At 35.8% G+C, this 17,500-nt stretch overlaps 1 protein-coding gene across 3 annotated transcripts in view; it reads left to right on the plus strand.

Annotated features, from left to right (window-relative positions):
• The window catches only part of sptbn1 (spectrin, beta, non-erythrocytic 1), an 86,638-nt gene that overhangs the window by 15,265 nt on the left and 53,873 nt on the right, over positions 1-17,500 (plus strand). For 2 of the 3 annotated variants that reach the window (XM_079597838.1, XM_079597837.1), the window contains one exon: positions 16,552-16,703. In XM_079597838.1, the coding sequence (XP_079453964.1) occupies positions 16,552-16,703 (152 nt within the window). Of the gene's footprint in view, positions 1-821; positions 1,345-16,551; positions 16,704-17,500 lie in introns of those variants that run through there. The other variant, XM_079597839.1, reaches the window with a different exon arrangement.

Below are 17,500 nucleotides of genomic sequence, written 5' to 3' on the forward strand. Positions count from 1 at the left end.
GTTTTAATTCTAAATGTCGATGAGCAAATTTTGTTGGAGTTCTAAAGAAAATTCGTCAGCAAGCAAACACAATGCTTCATTTGTTCCAGGAACACTGTTGCTGACAGAAAACAAACCAGCATTTTATTGCTTGATTTATAACATTTCATGCAGCGTTTCATATCAGCGCGCCACTCTCATAAAAACACTCCTTAGGTTCCTGTATATATCCCATGATCCTTTTCTTTCTCAGTGTGGCTTTTAATTCACCGTTAAGGGCCTTTGCATAATCCTGCTTTTTATCATGTTTAAGACCCGTAACGAAAAGCAGACGGGAGCGTTTGCATTCATCCCAGTGTGTCTGTGTGTCCTGGGCCTTAACTACTCCTGACGTAGCCGTGCGAGTGAGATTCCTGAGTGGGAATTACAGCAGATGTTTGTTTTTACAGCGGAGTGCAATTCAATAGGCAAACTTCGAGAAGTAGTTCAAAGTCTGCATTCATGGCAGAATCTCTCCTCACCTTGCAAACAGATGGACGGCGGGGGGGGCGAGAGGAGGAGGCCAACGGAATTTCAGGAAAACGGAATTTTAAGCAAACGGAATTTTAGGCAAATGGAATTTTAGGCAGGATGCAAGTTAGTCCAACATTCCAAAAAGGCCATTCCGCGTTTCTTATGCGACTTTGCTTGACTTTTAAATAACAATGCATGGAAATGAGCCGACTTCCTGCTCACTCTCCTCCCCCATCTTATCCGGAGACTTGGTACGACCCGTCGTCTCCTCCTCCTCTTTCATTGTAATGAGGTGGTGACATCATGTGCACACACACACACACACACACACACACACACACAGGCTGGTGAAATTACAACCCTTTTGCCCTCCTCTTCTGCTCCGTTAAAGGAGTCTCACAGAAACCCTTCCATTGACTCCTGCAGATTCAGAGCGGGTCGGCTCGAGGAGTGTGTGTGCATCCTCTGAGTCTGAGTGTGTGTGTGTGACCGGAGGAGGGGCGTTTGTGTGCTGGAGTTGGGGTGGGGGGGGGAGACTCTTCTTTTGAATGGGGAGACGAACAAGCATGCATGTCTCCTTTAGGACATTAGTCTGGGACTTGCTCTTTGGATATCTTTGATTTTAAAGAGGAGCAGAAATAAGCCTCTTCGGGAGCTTTCCGTCTTCTTGTTGTTCCTTCTCACTCCGTGGTTTTCTGGGAGGAATCTGGGAATAGTTTCCCTCTCGGTCAGGGATCATGGATTTGGAGTGGGAGTCCGGGGCCCCCGAGGGCTTTTACCAGGAGCCGAGCTTCCCCGCGCAAGTGCCCTTCAACTACAACCAGCTCGAGGGGCGTTTCAAGCAGCTGCAAGGTAAGATGCGTCCCGGATGTGGGAATGCATTGTTTACAGGCGTTGCTACGCTGAGCACCGTTATGATGCCGATTCATGAGTTTCTGCAGCTTTTATAAATGCATTGGTTTATAGATGCATAAAAAGCAGGGGTTTGTGTTTTACTCTCCCTGTAATCCTCACTGAAAGGGTGTCTGGTGGAACTGGGAGTTGCAGACTGGATTAGTGCAACGGGTTTTAGATGGTCAGATTTTTTGTATGCTTTTGCTTTTCATGCAAACATGCAACTTCTATATGCTTAAGTTAACCTCCCTTCCCCAAAATCACCGGGATCCGAGTCAATAAGGGGTCTGAATGGCCCCGTCATAGACAACAATGGAAAACCCGGGAAGGTGGGAGTGGTTGTTTTGTTCTGCTGACTATCACACTGATAGTGGCATGTTTCTTAAAGCTGCGGCTTCATATGCATGTGAATCGCGAGTGCTAATGAGTCCCGCCGTTTAAGGGGTTTTTACAATATAAGATGCACCTCGTGAGGCCTTTGTTGTTACTCATTGTTCACTCTCAGAAAAGCTGTCACTGGGATTGTACCCTTTAAAATGGTTCTAATATTTGCTATATGTGACCCTGGAGCACAAACCCAGTCTGGAGTCGCACGAGTATATCTTTATAACTATACACTGTATGGGTCAAAATTATAAATTTTTCTTTCATGCCAAAAATCATGAGGATATTAAGATCATGTTCCATGAAGATATTTAGTACATTTCCTACCATAAATATATAAAACATGTATTTTTGTGAGTGAATGCAGCACAATCGTGAACATAAATGCACAACTTTAAAGGAGATTTTCTCAATGTTTAGATTTTTTTGCTCCTCAGATTCCAGATTTTCAATAGTTGTGTCTCGACCAAATATTGTCCTATCCTAACAAACCACACATCAATGGAGAGATTATTTAGACGTTTGTTGTCCAGGGTCACATTTAGGTACTAATATGTGCCTTTGAGGATCTAATATGCACTCTTTAGGTACAAATGTGCCTCTTTTGATACCGTCCCAGTGACAACTTTTGTACCTTTTTTTTTTTTTTTTTTTTGAGAGTGTTTAAATAGTTTTGACAAAGCACTTGCATTGTACCGTGCACGACTGTTGTGGACACTTTAAGACTTGTATTGCGTTCACCAACCTGGTTTTGCAGCTCGAGAAATTGTGTGTTAGTCGCATCTTTTCTAATTGTGTGTAAATCAATAGATGTGCTCTAGGCATTCGGCACTTCACACACTCAGCGATTTCACACGTTTACGTCATTGCTTTCGTTTGCCTTTACTGTAGTGCAGATGTCTTCTCAGAGCTCTGGGTCGGGGGTTTGAGTCTCAATGCATGCTTTTACACATCGCTTCTAATAACCAAAGCATGCATTTTTAAGAGTCATGCCTGCATGAGGAGATTGCACAAGTTTGTTTAGTATGAAACGAGTTGGTCTGTTATCAGTAAATAAGTAAACGTTGATGAATCACGGCTCAGTTTGAGGTCATGCTGGTGAGGTGAGAAATACATGGGCTGAAAACATCTACATTTATGCATTTAGCAGATGATTTGATCTAAAGAAATGTGCAGATAATGAGTACTCAGATTAACCCTGTACTTCTTTTAAATAGTTTAATGATGAAAACTTGACCTTTTACCTGCGTTATAATAGATTGAGTAATGCAGCTTCATCTCAGGGTTGTAAATAACTTAATATGGTAGATAAACCGTATTGCTGTCACCGCCCAAATACTTAAAAATTCGTCATGCATAATTCACAATTTTCAACTTAAAAATGTTCCACTTTAATTAACTGGATTACTTGCCTTTTCTTTGGGAGTAAATGTCGACTGCATTGTGGATTTAAATGTTATCGGGTTAAAATGCGACTTTAGCTTGTATACTGATAGCACATATTAGATTGCATTTGCTTTCATACTGACATGTAGCGTCTTGTTCCTCAGATGTGATGGTTTGATATTAAGATATTTAGAAGTTGCATGTCCGCCAAAGCCAAGAAGTTCTGTGTTTTATTATGCATCTTAAAAAAAAAATCAATGCAAACTACAGCATTCTTCAAACCCTCACGACAGAGGAGATTATAGCCAAGATAAATGACAGATTCTTGGTGCTGATGTGGACGAGCTTCAATAGTCTAAACACACGATCCTGGCAGCTTGTATTTCCACAGATAGTTTACTGACGGTCCAGCTGATGTCGAGGCTCTCGATAGGCCAGTTTTGCTCCTGAAGCGGATCTTTTGTCGTCCGTGTGTCTCTCTGCCAAGCCGTCTGGTCTCCTCAATGACCTTCTGTTGAGCTGCTGGCGGAGAGCGCGGCCGAGGGAGATGTGTGACTGGGTCAGTGTGAGGATGTTTGATTCACTCACGGCCTGTCATGATGAAGACTCCCGGATGTAAACCTCTCAGTTGGACTGTCACTGGGACACGAGAGATGCGAGCGGTCGGAAGCACTGAAGGGAAGCGATGAGAATAGCAGCTCAGCTGGGCGTTCAGAGATACGTGAAGCCGGGAATCACTGAAGCCTTTCCTGCTTTGAACACTCACTCAATGTTCATTGTGTGACGCCCTAAAATATAGAGGTTCCAATTAGAATCATTTCATTTCAAAACCTGTTTTGGACAGCTATTCTAGTATTTATATTTTGTCACAATTTGAGTTAGCCTTTGTGCCACACACACACACACATATATATATGTGTAAAGTTTATTGTTATATTTATATATATATAAATATTTTTATATAGCTCCAATTTTAGTCTTCACCCTTTTTTTTCCCCTTCTTTCTTTTTTTGTGTGTGTGTGTGTGTGTGTGTGTGTGTGTGTGTGTGTGTGTGTGTGTGTGTGTGTGTGTGTGTGTGTGTACTACTGCAGCTTTAAATCCAAGACAAATTTCCTGAAAAAGGACAATAAAGTATACTAACTTCAACTTAATTATTTAATTTCTAAGTTTAAAAATGTTAGGATATATATATATATATACAGTGCTATGCATAAGTTTAGACACCCATGCTAAAGTTGACTAAAAAGAGGAATAAAAAATCATCTTTTGGAAATTGAACTTAATGCCTTAATTTAAAAAAATAGGAAAAATCCAACCTTTAAGGACACCAATTTTCTTTGTGAATGAATAATGTATCGTAAATAAATAAATTTTCTCCCTTAAAATACAGGGTGCATAAGTTTGGACACCCCTATGTTAAATTCCCATAGAGGCAGGCAGATTTTTATTTTTAAAGGCCAGTTACTTCATGGATCCAGGATACTCTGCATCCTGATAAAGTTCCCTTGGCCTTTGGAATTAAAATAGCCCCACATCATCACACACCCTTCACCATACCTGGAGATTGGCATGGAGTACTTTCCATAAGATCATCTCTCAATGCAAATCAAACCAGCTGTTAGGCTAACTGAAATAAAACCATGCCAATCTCTAGGTATGGTGAAGGATATGTGATGATGTGGGGCTATTTTAATTCCAAAGGCCAAGGGAACTTTATCAGGATGCAGAGTATCCTGGATCCATGAAGTAACTGGCCTTTAAAAATAAAAATCTGCCTGCCTCTATGGGAATTTAACATAGGGTTGTCCAAACTTATGCACCCTGTATTTTAAGGAAGAAAATTTATTTATTTACGATACATTATTCATTCACAAAGAAAATTGGTGTCCTTAAAGGTTGGATTTTTCCTATTTTTTTAAATTAAGGCATTAAGTTAAATTTCCAAAAGATGATTTTTTATTCCTCTTTTTAGTCAACTTTAGCATGGGTGTCTAAACTTATGCATAGCACTGTATATAAATATATATGTTTAATTAAAATTAAAGCTTTCAGGTAATATTTATATTTTATTTTATTTCAGCTTAAGTTCAGTTACTGAAATCAAATTTATTTTTATTTTATTTTTTTATACAAGTTTAAACGTTCAGGTATTATTAATATTGCGTTTTATTCCAGCTTAATTTCAGTTACCAAAAATAATGTTTTCTTTTTCTTTTCTTTTTTTAGTGAACGTTTTTCAGGTAATTTTATTTTATTTCAGTTTCTGAAAACAACACCGTTTGCATAATTTTACTCGCTAAATGTCTGGAAATGATTGGATAAGGAAAAAGTGTCTCTACAAGACAAGCAATAATGATGATTAAATAATAAGTGGCATTGATAACATCAGCTAAAAACTTTGATGCAGTGTTTTAAATAATCTCCAAACAATCATAGCAACTCAAGAACGCGATACAGCCAGAAATGTAACATTTTTTTAAAAAACGTTTATGGATTCTTATGAGCACAAATGCAAATGATCTGCAAGCAAGTGTTCTGGCCTCGGCACATCTGCAGTGATGCACCAGTGCACATCCTCGCTTCTGTTTGCCGTGTGTCTCTGAAACTAAGGGTGGGGTTTAAAGTTTAAACCAGTCAACCTGAAACTGGGCAGATTAAGTTAGAGATACGTACACCTGTGACACACTCCTCACACACTCTTACTCCTCAGTTTGGTTATTTATCAACAGCTCTGTTCCGAACTATACAGGCAGCAAATGTAAACTAGTGCCCGATTTGGAGAGATTTAAGCTCACACTGCGCCGGTATCGTGATCTGTAAACCTGGAGTTGTTCCCTCGCGAGACAGAATGTCCCCGGTCATTCATCGCTGTCTCTCTGTAACACTGGAGGAACTGTGAGTCGCCACCACAGGAATGCCATCACTTACAATATGGCATGATAAACATGCATCTGCTTCCCTCCTGCTCAGTTTGTTTAAAACGTGACAAATGACGAGCTTTATATATATACACATATTTACAGGTGAAACTGGAAAAATTTGAATATGGTGCAAAAGTTCATTTATTTCAGTAATTCAACTTAAAAGGTGAAACTAATATATTATATAGACTCATTACATGCAAAGTGAGATATTTCAAGCCTTTATTTGTTATAATTGTGATGATTATGGCTTACAGCTTATGAAAACCTTTTCACAATATTACAATTTAGAATTTGGGGTTTTCATAAACTGTAAGCCATAATCATCAAAATGATAACAAATAAACAAATTTGCAAATAAAGGCTTGAAATATCTCACTTTGCATGTAATGAGTCTATATAATATATTAGTTTCACTTTTTAAGTTGAATTACTGAAATAAATAAACTTTTTCACCATATTATAATTTTTCCAGTTTCACCTGTAAATATATATATATATATATATATATATATATATTATTGTTTTCTTATAATGATGAAAATATATTAAATAAAAATAAAAATACTATTTTTATCTATATATATATATATACACACATATATATATATATATATATACATATTAAAAAAAATTAAATCTACTATTTAGATATATAGATATTTTGATATATAGATATATAGATAAAAATAGTAGATTTCTATTTATTTTAATATATTTTCATCATTATAAAAATACTATATAATGATATATATTATATATAGAGATTATTTTACTTTTTTAATACAGTTATACTATAACTCAGTATATTTTGAAATATTTCTATATATATTTTATTCTTATATCTATATATCTACATATATAAATTACAGATTTTTTTATAATTGTTTTATTCCAGCCCTTAATATATATATATTTTTAACCAGGCATGAAATGTGATTAATCCTCATTAAAGTTACAAAAGTTATTCCATGAAGAGCAATGAGTGATTGTTCTTTGTCTTTTGTAGTTTGATTGATTAACAACAAAAACAAAGACAGCAGCAGATCTATTGGGTTTATTATGTTTAAAGGCTGCTGTCACTTTAAGAGCTAATGCACGGATCCCATTCCCTGATACACACACATTTTATTTCTCAACTGTTTACTTTCAGTTAAGACATAAACTTCAGTTCACACGGATACTTGCCAATATGGCCATTTTGACATAATTGCATAATAAAGAAGACATGAAAGAGAGGTCAAACATAAAAATATATTCTCTTTAGCCCAAAAATACATTACAATGTTGTCTTTATGAGTAAAGCCTGTTCTGTGTCTTTCATCCGCACTCGCATTAACTTTATTATTTTTGCCCTCGTTTCAAATCCTCAGATGTGTGTGTGGTTTCAGCAGAAGTGTTGAAACTCTGGGTTTATTTTCGAGCTGAACGTGATACCGTGACCTCGGAGATCTGTCCACTCCGCAGGAAGTCTGAGGAATTCCATTCTGCTGACGTTCACGCCGCGGGAAGCGGAGAAATCAGGGAAAAAGAGGAAACCACCCATACACAACCTTTCCTCGCTGCGCTTGCATTGATTTCTCATCTCAGAAAATCACAGTCAGAGTACACTCTAAAAAATGCTGGGTTGTTTCAACCCAATTTTGGGTCAAATATGGACAAACCCAGTTGTTGGGTTACATTTTTTAATTACATTTTTAACCCAACGTTTGGGTTTGTCCATATTTGACCCAAAATTGGGTTGAAACAACCCAGCATTTTTTAGAGTGTAGAAAATGGTTCATGCGTTATCTCTGACCCCAGATCTGACCCTCTCGTGTTTCCGTATATATGGAGATGTTGTGCAACTCTGAGTCCCAGAGCCAGTGTAATGTTCAGGAGGTTTAGTAATATATGTGATGGTCTTTTTCATTTCATTGGAATTCACATTCAGACTGAATCCGAATAATACATGTGACCCACAAACCCAGTCTGGAGCCGCACGGGTATATCTGTGGCAATAGCAACTATACACTGTACGGGTCAAAATTATAAATTTTTCTTTTATGCCAAAAATCATGAGGATATTAAGATCATGTTCCATGAAGATATTTAGTAAATGTCCTACCGTAAATATATAAAACATGTATTTTTGTGAGTGAATGCAGCACAATCGTGAACATAAATGCACAACTTTAAAGGAGATTTTCTCAATGTTTACATTTTTTGGCTCCTCAGATTCCAGATTTTCAATAGTTGTGTCTCGACCAAATATTGTCCTATCCTAACACACCACACATCACTGGAGAGATTATTTATTCAGCTTGTTATGATGTATATCTCAATTGAAAAATGACTGGTTTTGTGGTCCAGGGTCACATATTATGATTATTTTGTTCTTTCAGGGTTGGACAAACCCATAGGCTGACCGTAATGAATATAAATCCTGAAATGTAATTACAAAAACTTGATATGGATTACCGTTCAAAAGTTTACAAATAACACTTTAATTTAGTATTGTAACTAAAAAAAACCTGTTTTTGCAATTTCCACCAAAATATAAACTGTTTTCATCATTAATAATAATCATAAATGTTTCTTGAGCATCAGATCATCATATTATAGTGATTTCTGAAGGATCATGTGACACTGAAGATGCTGAAAATTCAGCTTTGATCACAGGAATAAATTACACTTTACTTTATATTCACATAGAAAACTGTTATTCTAAATTAAAATAATATTCCACTGTTTTTAATAAATGCAGCCAACTTTTGAACACGTCTAAATTCCTTAAATTTGTGCATTTCATTTGCATTTTTTGCAAGATCCGACTTTTTGTTGCTGATAGTTTGATCATATTGTTTCTCCTGATAATAGAGACAATGCTATCTGTGTGTTGCAGGACAGGGTGTGTGTGGTTTGTTTTGAGGTCAGCAAACAAAGATTTTGAGGATGCAGGAAACGCCAATAAATCAACAATCCCTGAACTCTCACATTTTGTGTTCAATATCACGTTTGTGTGAATGTGGAGGTTGTATTTCTAGAATGCATGTTAAGAATTCAGTTTTCCAATGTGCTCCTTATTGGAATATACTAGTATGCCCCATTTATGCACGAGTTTTAGCACAATAATGACTAGCTCGACCTCCTGACCGGATCAACGGTCCAGACTCCAGTATTGATTTATCTGAGATGCTCAAAGGCAAACGTTGGTTGACATTTGGTTGACTTTGCCATTGCACTCGAAATATATTAAATCCCATTTCCTGGATATGTTTTCCACATTTTTTACACTTGTATACAACCTCCTTCTAAGTTTTAACAGCAGAGCCATCAGTTACTTTTTATTTTATTCTATTTCATTTTATTTCATTTTTTACTTTAAATTTATTTATTGATATATAGGCCTATTTTTTTTATTATTTATTTTAATAAATGTCGTATTTTAGTGTGTTAATTTTATTTTAACAGCAGTGTTTATATAGCCATTTATATTCAAGACACCAGTTAATTTGTTATTTTATTTTATTTTATTTCATTTTTAATTTAATTTAATTATTATTATAATTTTTTTTTTTTTTTTTATTTTTTTTTTATTTAATTTAATTTTTCATTTTATTTAATTTATTTTTCTTTTTTTTAATTTTATTGATCTTTTTAATATCTCAGTTGTTTCTCCTAGACAAGCACGCTTTGACACTGAATATCCTGATATGATTAAATCTTAAATTTGAATGAATTAGCTCAATAGTGACATCACAATGTAAACATTTCAAAAAATTCCTCAAGAATACTTGTATACAATTTTATACAAGGTATGATATAGCCATCCATCTCCAAGCTAGCGGTATTTCAGAGGTCATAACCACTCTGGAGATGTGAGATAAGTGTGTTGGCAGAGTTCTGATGTTAGACCAGATTCGGGAGGGACCGTGGCGCGTTTACTCCGTGTTCAGTCCAGATGCTGCCGCATTCCTGCAGCGTTCCCTGCGGTCTGTGCCGGCCGAGGGGAGGAACACTGACGCCATTGTTTGCCCTTCCCACAATCCTCTGGGAGGATCCGCAGGCCCGGCTAATATGTAGCGTTTGGTGGCATTGGCTGCGATGTTATCGGCTCACAAAGCAGCCTTAGTTCAGCCCGCACCGAGGAGGGAGCTCGTAGAGTCGGAAGCGGGTCGCAACCAGGCGTTCAGAAAACACAGATCTTTAATTTACTGAGCGTTTCTCCTGACACCGCTGAAGATCTGCACATGCTCAAATCTGCAGATTAGACGTTCATGCAGAGGAATCGCCATTGAGAATAAACTCAAAAGTCATTTGTTATATTTTTTTTTATATAGGCCTATATATATATTTTTTTTATATATATATATTTTATTTTTTATTATAATTGTATATATATATATATATAATACAAGTATAATAAAATTATTAAATATATATATATATAAATAATAACAATAATAATAATAAAATAACAAATATATAATATATATATTTGTTATTTATTATTATTATTTATATATATATATATATATTTTTTTTTTAATAACATATGCATTATTTTATTTTATTTTCCTAGACAGCACTGAGTAAATAGAGAGCAGACATAATTGTATTTCTTTTTTTTTACAAAAAATCATTCATTTTAATTTATTGAATTAAAATACATTTTCATTATACAAATTTAATTTAATTTATTTGCAATTAAAAGTATAGCTCTTTTATAAATAAATAATAGAGAAGAGACTGAAGAACTTTTTTGAACTTGAAGAGAAATCTGAAAAGTTTGCATTTAAAAAAAAGTAATTAATCTTAATTTAATTAAAATACATTTTTTTATTTTTTTATTTTCCATAAAAAGTATAGTTTCAAGACACAAAGATCTTAAAACGCTGGTATAGTGGACTCAGATGTGTAATCAGAGGAAGAAACACACAGTTATCTGTTGTTCCTGCTGACATGATGAAATATGTATTTTTTCCCTCATCCAGGAATAACATGCATTCTGAAATCTTGTGGTTTGGATTGAGTTTATAAAAGTGAGTTTGCATGAACCCAGAGGAAAAGTGTGTTGCTCAGAGTTTAAAAGCTCAGAAGATTTGAAGAATCTCTGTTATATTCCATTTAAATATCTCGGTTTCTCCTAAAAGGACTTTGTAGAAATAACGACGGATATGCAAATGAGTCAATAGTTGTGTAAATAGAATAAATAGTAGAAAAGTTGTGATTTTCTAGGCCAATATGACTAGCAACTATATTCTCATTCCTGCGTAATAATCAATAAACTGCAGCCGTACAGCAGCGCAGTGATATTACACACGCCCCGTCCACACCGCCAGCGGTTTTGTTGCTGTATGTCGCTAGTCTCTGTACTGTCGCTTGTGGGCGTTGGTAGTGCTGTCGCTCTAATGTTATTGGTTGACTGCACGTCTGGCCATATCTATACTAAATATAATCACAAGTGATATATATACAACTATGTTATTTTAACTTGACTAGAAATTATAGGCTCAAAAGAAACGGTGTGCTGTTGGGAGAGTGTTTTTATATTACCATGTTCAGTGGATTAAATCATTTACTAGATTAACGATCGATCAAGCAACAAATTAAACTCACTCATACGGTCATTAATCACTAAAACGTCATTTCGAATTTGACAAATAATAAATTTTCTTGTCTATAGTCAACATAATGCAGGGGAAACTGTAAAGTGAACTGCAGCAGTGCTAAACTTCATCATAAACTTACAACACTCGAACTATAAATGTATGAATTAAACTCACTGAGACTGTCCACAGTTTTTTTTCCATGCATCATTTTATTATATCCATGAGTGTGTTTACAGTCAAATCATATAAAACTGTGAAATCGCCCTCGAACTCTTGTGTCTTGCACTCGAGATGGTGACGTAACGTGAGCTCCACTGAAAGTCTTCTTTCCTATTGGTTGTCGCTCGCGAAAATCGCTTCTCATTTGCATAAAGTTGAAATTTCTGAACTTTTGTCGCTTGACACGCCCACATTCTGTTGCCAACGGTCACTGTCGCTCATGCCGCCGGAAGTCGCCAGCGCTCCATTGAAATGAATGGGATCTTGTCGCTTTGTCGCTGCGTGTCGCTGACGGTTGTCTGACACGAATGTCGACACATGTGTACGTTAATGGGCGTTCCTCTAGTTTACCGCTATGGGCGTGGTTTTGAGCCAGCGGCCAATCTAGAACAAAGGACCCGCGAGAGACTTCCCCCCCGTCTCCATGTGCTTGTTTCTATTGGATAGTCGCGTTCAACGGAATTCATTTGCATAAAGATGGGCATCGGCCAGCTTTTTGACGCGCGGCATTTTTTCAAATGAAGCGCCGCCTTCCAGGAACGCTTTTAAAAAAAAATTTTTTATTGAATATAAAATTAAACATATAACCAAGGCAATTTTATTCATTCAAGAACGAATTAAAGGCTCAACACAGTTAAATCAAAAAGTTACTTAAAAAGACAAAGAAAATAAATAAATACAAATTTGAAATCATATCTTACCTGAACTTAAGGTAAAATAAAATATATATATATAAAAGATAAAAATAAAGTTAAATTAAATTAAAGGGCAATGTCAATCAAATCATATGAAATCAAAAGATCAAGCAGCTTTATCGCACTTCCACTTCTCATTCCCTTAAGGGCTCTAGAAAAACATTTTAAGTCATTTTTGAACACAACAAGTAGTGGGAGGGATTTAAAAAAATCTACATTTGTGAATGAAATACTTTGCCATTATTACAATGTTATTGATCAAATAACAATGAACACAACAGTCTTTGGGAATTCCAAATAAAATATGTAGTAAAGTAAAAACAAAACCATCAACAACTACCTCCTTTTCTATCAACCCGTCCTGAACTGATATCCAGAAGATTTTGAAACGCTTAGCTGGTGCGTCAAAGTCGCTTGACGTCCCATAGGAATAAAGTGCGGCGCTACCGAAGTGTCGCACGGACAAGTGGATCACCGCCGTGAACGGGGCTTTAGTGCCGGTCATGTTGGAAGTTATCGAGCTGGGAACTATTTCCAGGCGCTGTGTAATATCATTGCGCTGCTGTACGGCGGCAGTTCTTGATTAACGCAGGAATGAGAGGATAGTTCCTAGTCATATTGGCCTAGAAAATCACAACTTTTAATTTTCCGTCGGTCTTAGTACACGATGTTCTACAGAAGAATCACGTTTTAAATAGGAAAAATGACAAAAAAGTTTCGATATTTTTCCTGAGGGAGATGCTAACGGTCTAATCAGATTCAATGATCTATGCTAAGCTATGCTAACAGTGCTACCGCCAGACCCGGAGATCGGCTGAATGGATTCGAACACAGTAAAACTCAACAGTTTAACTCTAGGGGAACTGGAATATGAGCATATTTCCATAAAAAGTGTTTGTTTAATATTTAACAGCTTTCAACAAGATGCGATTGAGATATTACGCCGGCCGGCCTCAGATGTGTGTTTTTCTTGATGTGTGTTTGTGTGTTCATGCATTGAGGTGCATTTTAACATGTAGTAGAAGACGTGTGTTTATATAGAAGTGTGTTTATATATACGAGTGTGTGTGAAGCTTGACATGAGAGATGAAGTCACTATGTTCTGCTTCCATGTATGATTTGCTTTCATAGCCGTTGCGTCGTCTTTGGAGAACATCAGTCATCAGATTTGCACATGGTGTTCAAGTGTTTCATTGTTTGAAGTAGAAGTCTATATAGCAGACACACATATACATTACACATATATATATATATATATATATACATCTGCATGAGCTTCAGAACATTTCTCAAGCGTGTTATGAGTGGAAATGACACAATACAGGATCATGATTCTCACGAAATCTATCAAGAACTATATATTTATATAATTGATTGGCAATGATTGTGTTTAGATTTAATACTGCCAAAGCATTATACACAAAACAAATTATATATATATATGATTTGTGTTGTGTATAATGCTTTGGCAGTATTAAATCTAAACACAATCATTGCCAATCAAGTACTTTAAATTGAAGTATAGTATATAAAACAAGTGATATTTTGCATGAAGAAAATAAGGCATATTTTAGGACCGAAGATATTTAGCATAACTATTATTATCATAACAATTACTTGCAATAAATATTTGTATTTTATTTATTTTTATTATTATTTTTCATTAATGTCACAATGAAAAAATTCTTAATGGTCCTAAAACATTTATACATTTTTTATTATTATTATTTAATTAAAAATATTTTTATTTTATTTTTACCCAGACACCAAATATTTTATTTTATTTACCTAGTCATCAATTATTATTATTATTATTATTTTTATTTTTTTAACCAGGCAATAAATATTTATATTTTATTTATTTTTTATTATAATTATTATTATTTCTCATTAATGTCACAATGCAAAAAATCATAATGGTCCTACAAAATTTATAAAATATTTTGTATTTATTTAGTTAAAAATATTTGTATTTTATTTTAATTACCCAGACACCAAATATTTTATTTTATTTTATTTTATTTACCCAGGCATCAATTATTAATATTATTTAAAAAATAAATGTTTATTTTATTTATTTTTTATTATAATATTTTTTCATTAATTTAATTGTAATTAAAAAAAAAAAAAATTTCATTATTAAATTTTTTAAAATAATTTTTTTAATTTAACTTTTTTTTTTTTATTATTATTTTTTATTTCTTTTCTTTTTTTATGATGGTGCTTTACATGTTCCCAGCTGCAGAAGTGCTTGTCCTCTGTCTTGCTTGACCGGCAGATGTTCCTCTTCCTCTGATTGTTGGTTCTGTTGTGTTTCGGGTCAGACTGTCACAGACGACCTCTCCCTTCATTCTCTCTCTCCCTGCTCTCGTCTTCCTCTCATCGATCCCGGTCTCAGACGGACCCTCGCTGTGTGTGTGTGTGTGTGTGTGTGGGGGGTCAGTCTGTGTCTTTAACACACAGGGGTCAACCAGGAAAAAGGAGGCGGGTAAACAATCAAATCAGACGCGTACGTCTGTGCGCGGACGAGGAATGCAATAACAGGAAAATTGGGAGGATTATAAATAAGTTTGTGCATTTGAACTGCTCACCCGTGGGCGGACCAGCGTAAATAAACACCCTTTGTCTGCTTTACATTGTTCATGCGTTTGATTGGTGGAGAAATCGTCTGCTAGCACATGAATTATGGGTAATGGCTAGAAAGTGGCTGAACATTTGGCAGGGCGAGCAACAGGGTTTCGGGTTGCGACAGGGTTGAATGTGTGGGTTCACTTCACACAGACTATTTTAAAATCATTTGATTCTTGGTCCAAAAACAGTCATTAGTATTCGGGAATGTTTTTTGGGGGCGGCCTGGAGCAACGTTTGTGGACCATTACAGCGGCCTCATTTCTTCCTAGAAAAACTAGTTCATTCCGGTCTAAATATAGCGCATAACACACACTCTCGGCTGCAGAATCCGTTGTTTGTCGCAGATAAATAATAATTCATAGAATGACTTTTTTAAATGAAGTATATTACAGCTAATTAATAAGTATATTACATAAAATTATGGAATATTGTTTATGGGAATCATGGGAATTTTTTTTATTTATTTTACAATATGTTTTATTTAAAGTATTGTTTAAATAATAGTTTGCATTAAAAGTGTATTAAGATTGAGATACTTGTATTGTTATTACTAATTATTATTTTTAAAATATATTTAGTTTAATTCATATTTTATATTAAATTATTTTTGTATTAAAATTATTGCTTTAATAACATTTTTTATAAAAAATTGTATTACAATTAATTACAATTAATTTGATAATTTTATTATTATTATTTATTTATTAAAAAATATTTTTATTTAAATATGTATTATATTCAATAACTTTGTATTAATTAATTATTTTGTATGTATTTATTTACTTACTTTTTTAACTTAATTTAATTATTTTGTTTAAATAATATTTTGTTTAAAAAAAAAAAATTACAATAAAGAACCAAAAATAAATGGAGATTATTGTGTGATTATCTATTTTAAAATATATTTAATTTAAATAATATTTTATATTAAGTAATTTTATATTAAAAATTAATTACAATAAAATTTTGATTATGTATGTGTTTATTTTAATTTTATATTTAATTTAATAGTGTTTTTAAATTAAATAATACCAGTTTATATATATATTTTTAAATTAGATAATGGTGTTATTATTATTAATACACTTTTTATCATTGTCTATTTTATAATACCGGTACACACACACACACACACACACACACACACACACACACACACACACACACACACACACAGGTATTGCTGTTGTAGCAGTTTTATTAAATCAATCCGCTCCAGTTCGTCACTCGAAGTCCACCCCAGTCTTTTAGAGTGATTTTCCCACAATTATGATGCTTAATAACATAATTACGAGTATAGTTATTGACAAAGTGTGTGTGTTGTCCTCCTGCAGATGAGCGAGAGGCCGTGCAGAAGAAGACCTTCACCAAATGGGTGAACTCGCACCTGGCGCGCGTGTCCTGTCGAATCACGGATCTGTACATGGACCTCCGGGATGGACGGATGCTCATCAAACTGCTGGAGGTGTTGTCCGGAGAGAGACTGGTGAGTGCCTCCTAATTTGCATATTAATGAAGCAATGGTGTCGAGTTACATTCAAACTCAAAACAGTTTGTTACATCCAACGTCACAAGTAGGGGCGGGGCTAGCGTCAGTGGCTCCAGTGCGCCAAGTAGGGGCGGGGCTAGCGTCAGGGGCTCCAGTGCGTCACAAGTAGGGGCGGGGCTAGCGTCAGTGGCTCCAGTGCGCCAAGTAGGGGCGGGGCTAGCGTCAGGGGCTCCAGTGCGTCATCAAGTAGGGGCGGGGCTAGCGTCAGGGGCTCCAGTGCGTCATCAAGTAGGGGCGGGGCCAGCGTCAGGGGCTCCAGTGCGTCAAGTAGGGGCGGGGCTAGCGTCAGGGGCTCCAGTGTGTCATCAAGTAGGGGCGGGGCTAGCGTCAGTGGCTCCAGTGCGTCACAAGTAGGGGCGGGGCTAGCGTCAGGGACTCCAGTGCGTCATCAAGTAGGGGCGGGGCTAGCGTCAGGGGCTCCAGTGCGTCATCAAGTAGGGGCGGGGCTAGCGTCAGTGGCTCCAGTGCGTCACAAGTAGGGGCGGGGCTAGCGTCAGGGACTCCAGTGCGTCATCAAGTAGGGGCGGGGCTAGCGTCAGGGGCTCCAGTGCGTCATCTAGTAGGGGCGGGGCTAGCGTCAGGGGCTCCAGTGCGTCATCGAGCCACCGTTTTAGCCCCACCCAAAAAATCCGGAACACAGTGAAAAACTGTTTAACGGTCTAACTCCACAATTCAGTACTTCACAGTTCACAGTCTTATTTATTAGTATATTTATTAGTTCACATATCGTATAG

The sequence above is a fragment of the Phoxinus phoxinus genome (assembly GCF_949152265.1).
Source record: "Phoxinus phoxinus genome assembly, chromosome: 22".
Taxonomy (NCBI): domain Eukaryota; kingdom Metazoa; phylum Chordata; class Actinopteri; order Cypriniformes; family Leuciscidae; genus Phoxinus; species Phoxinus phoxinus.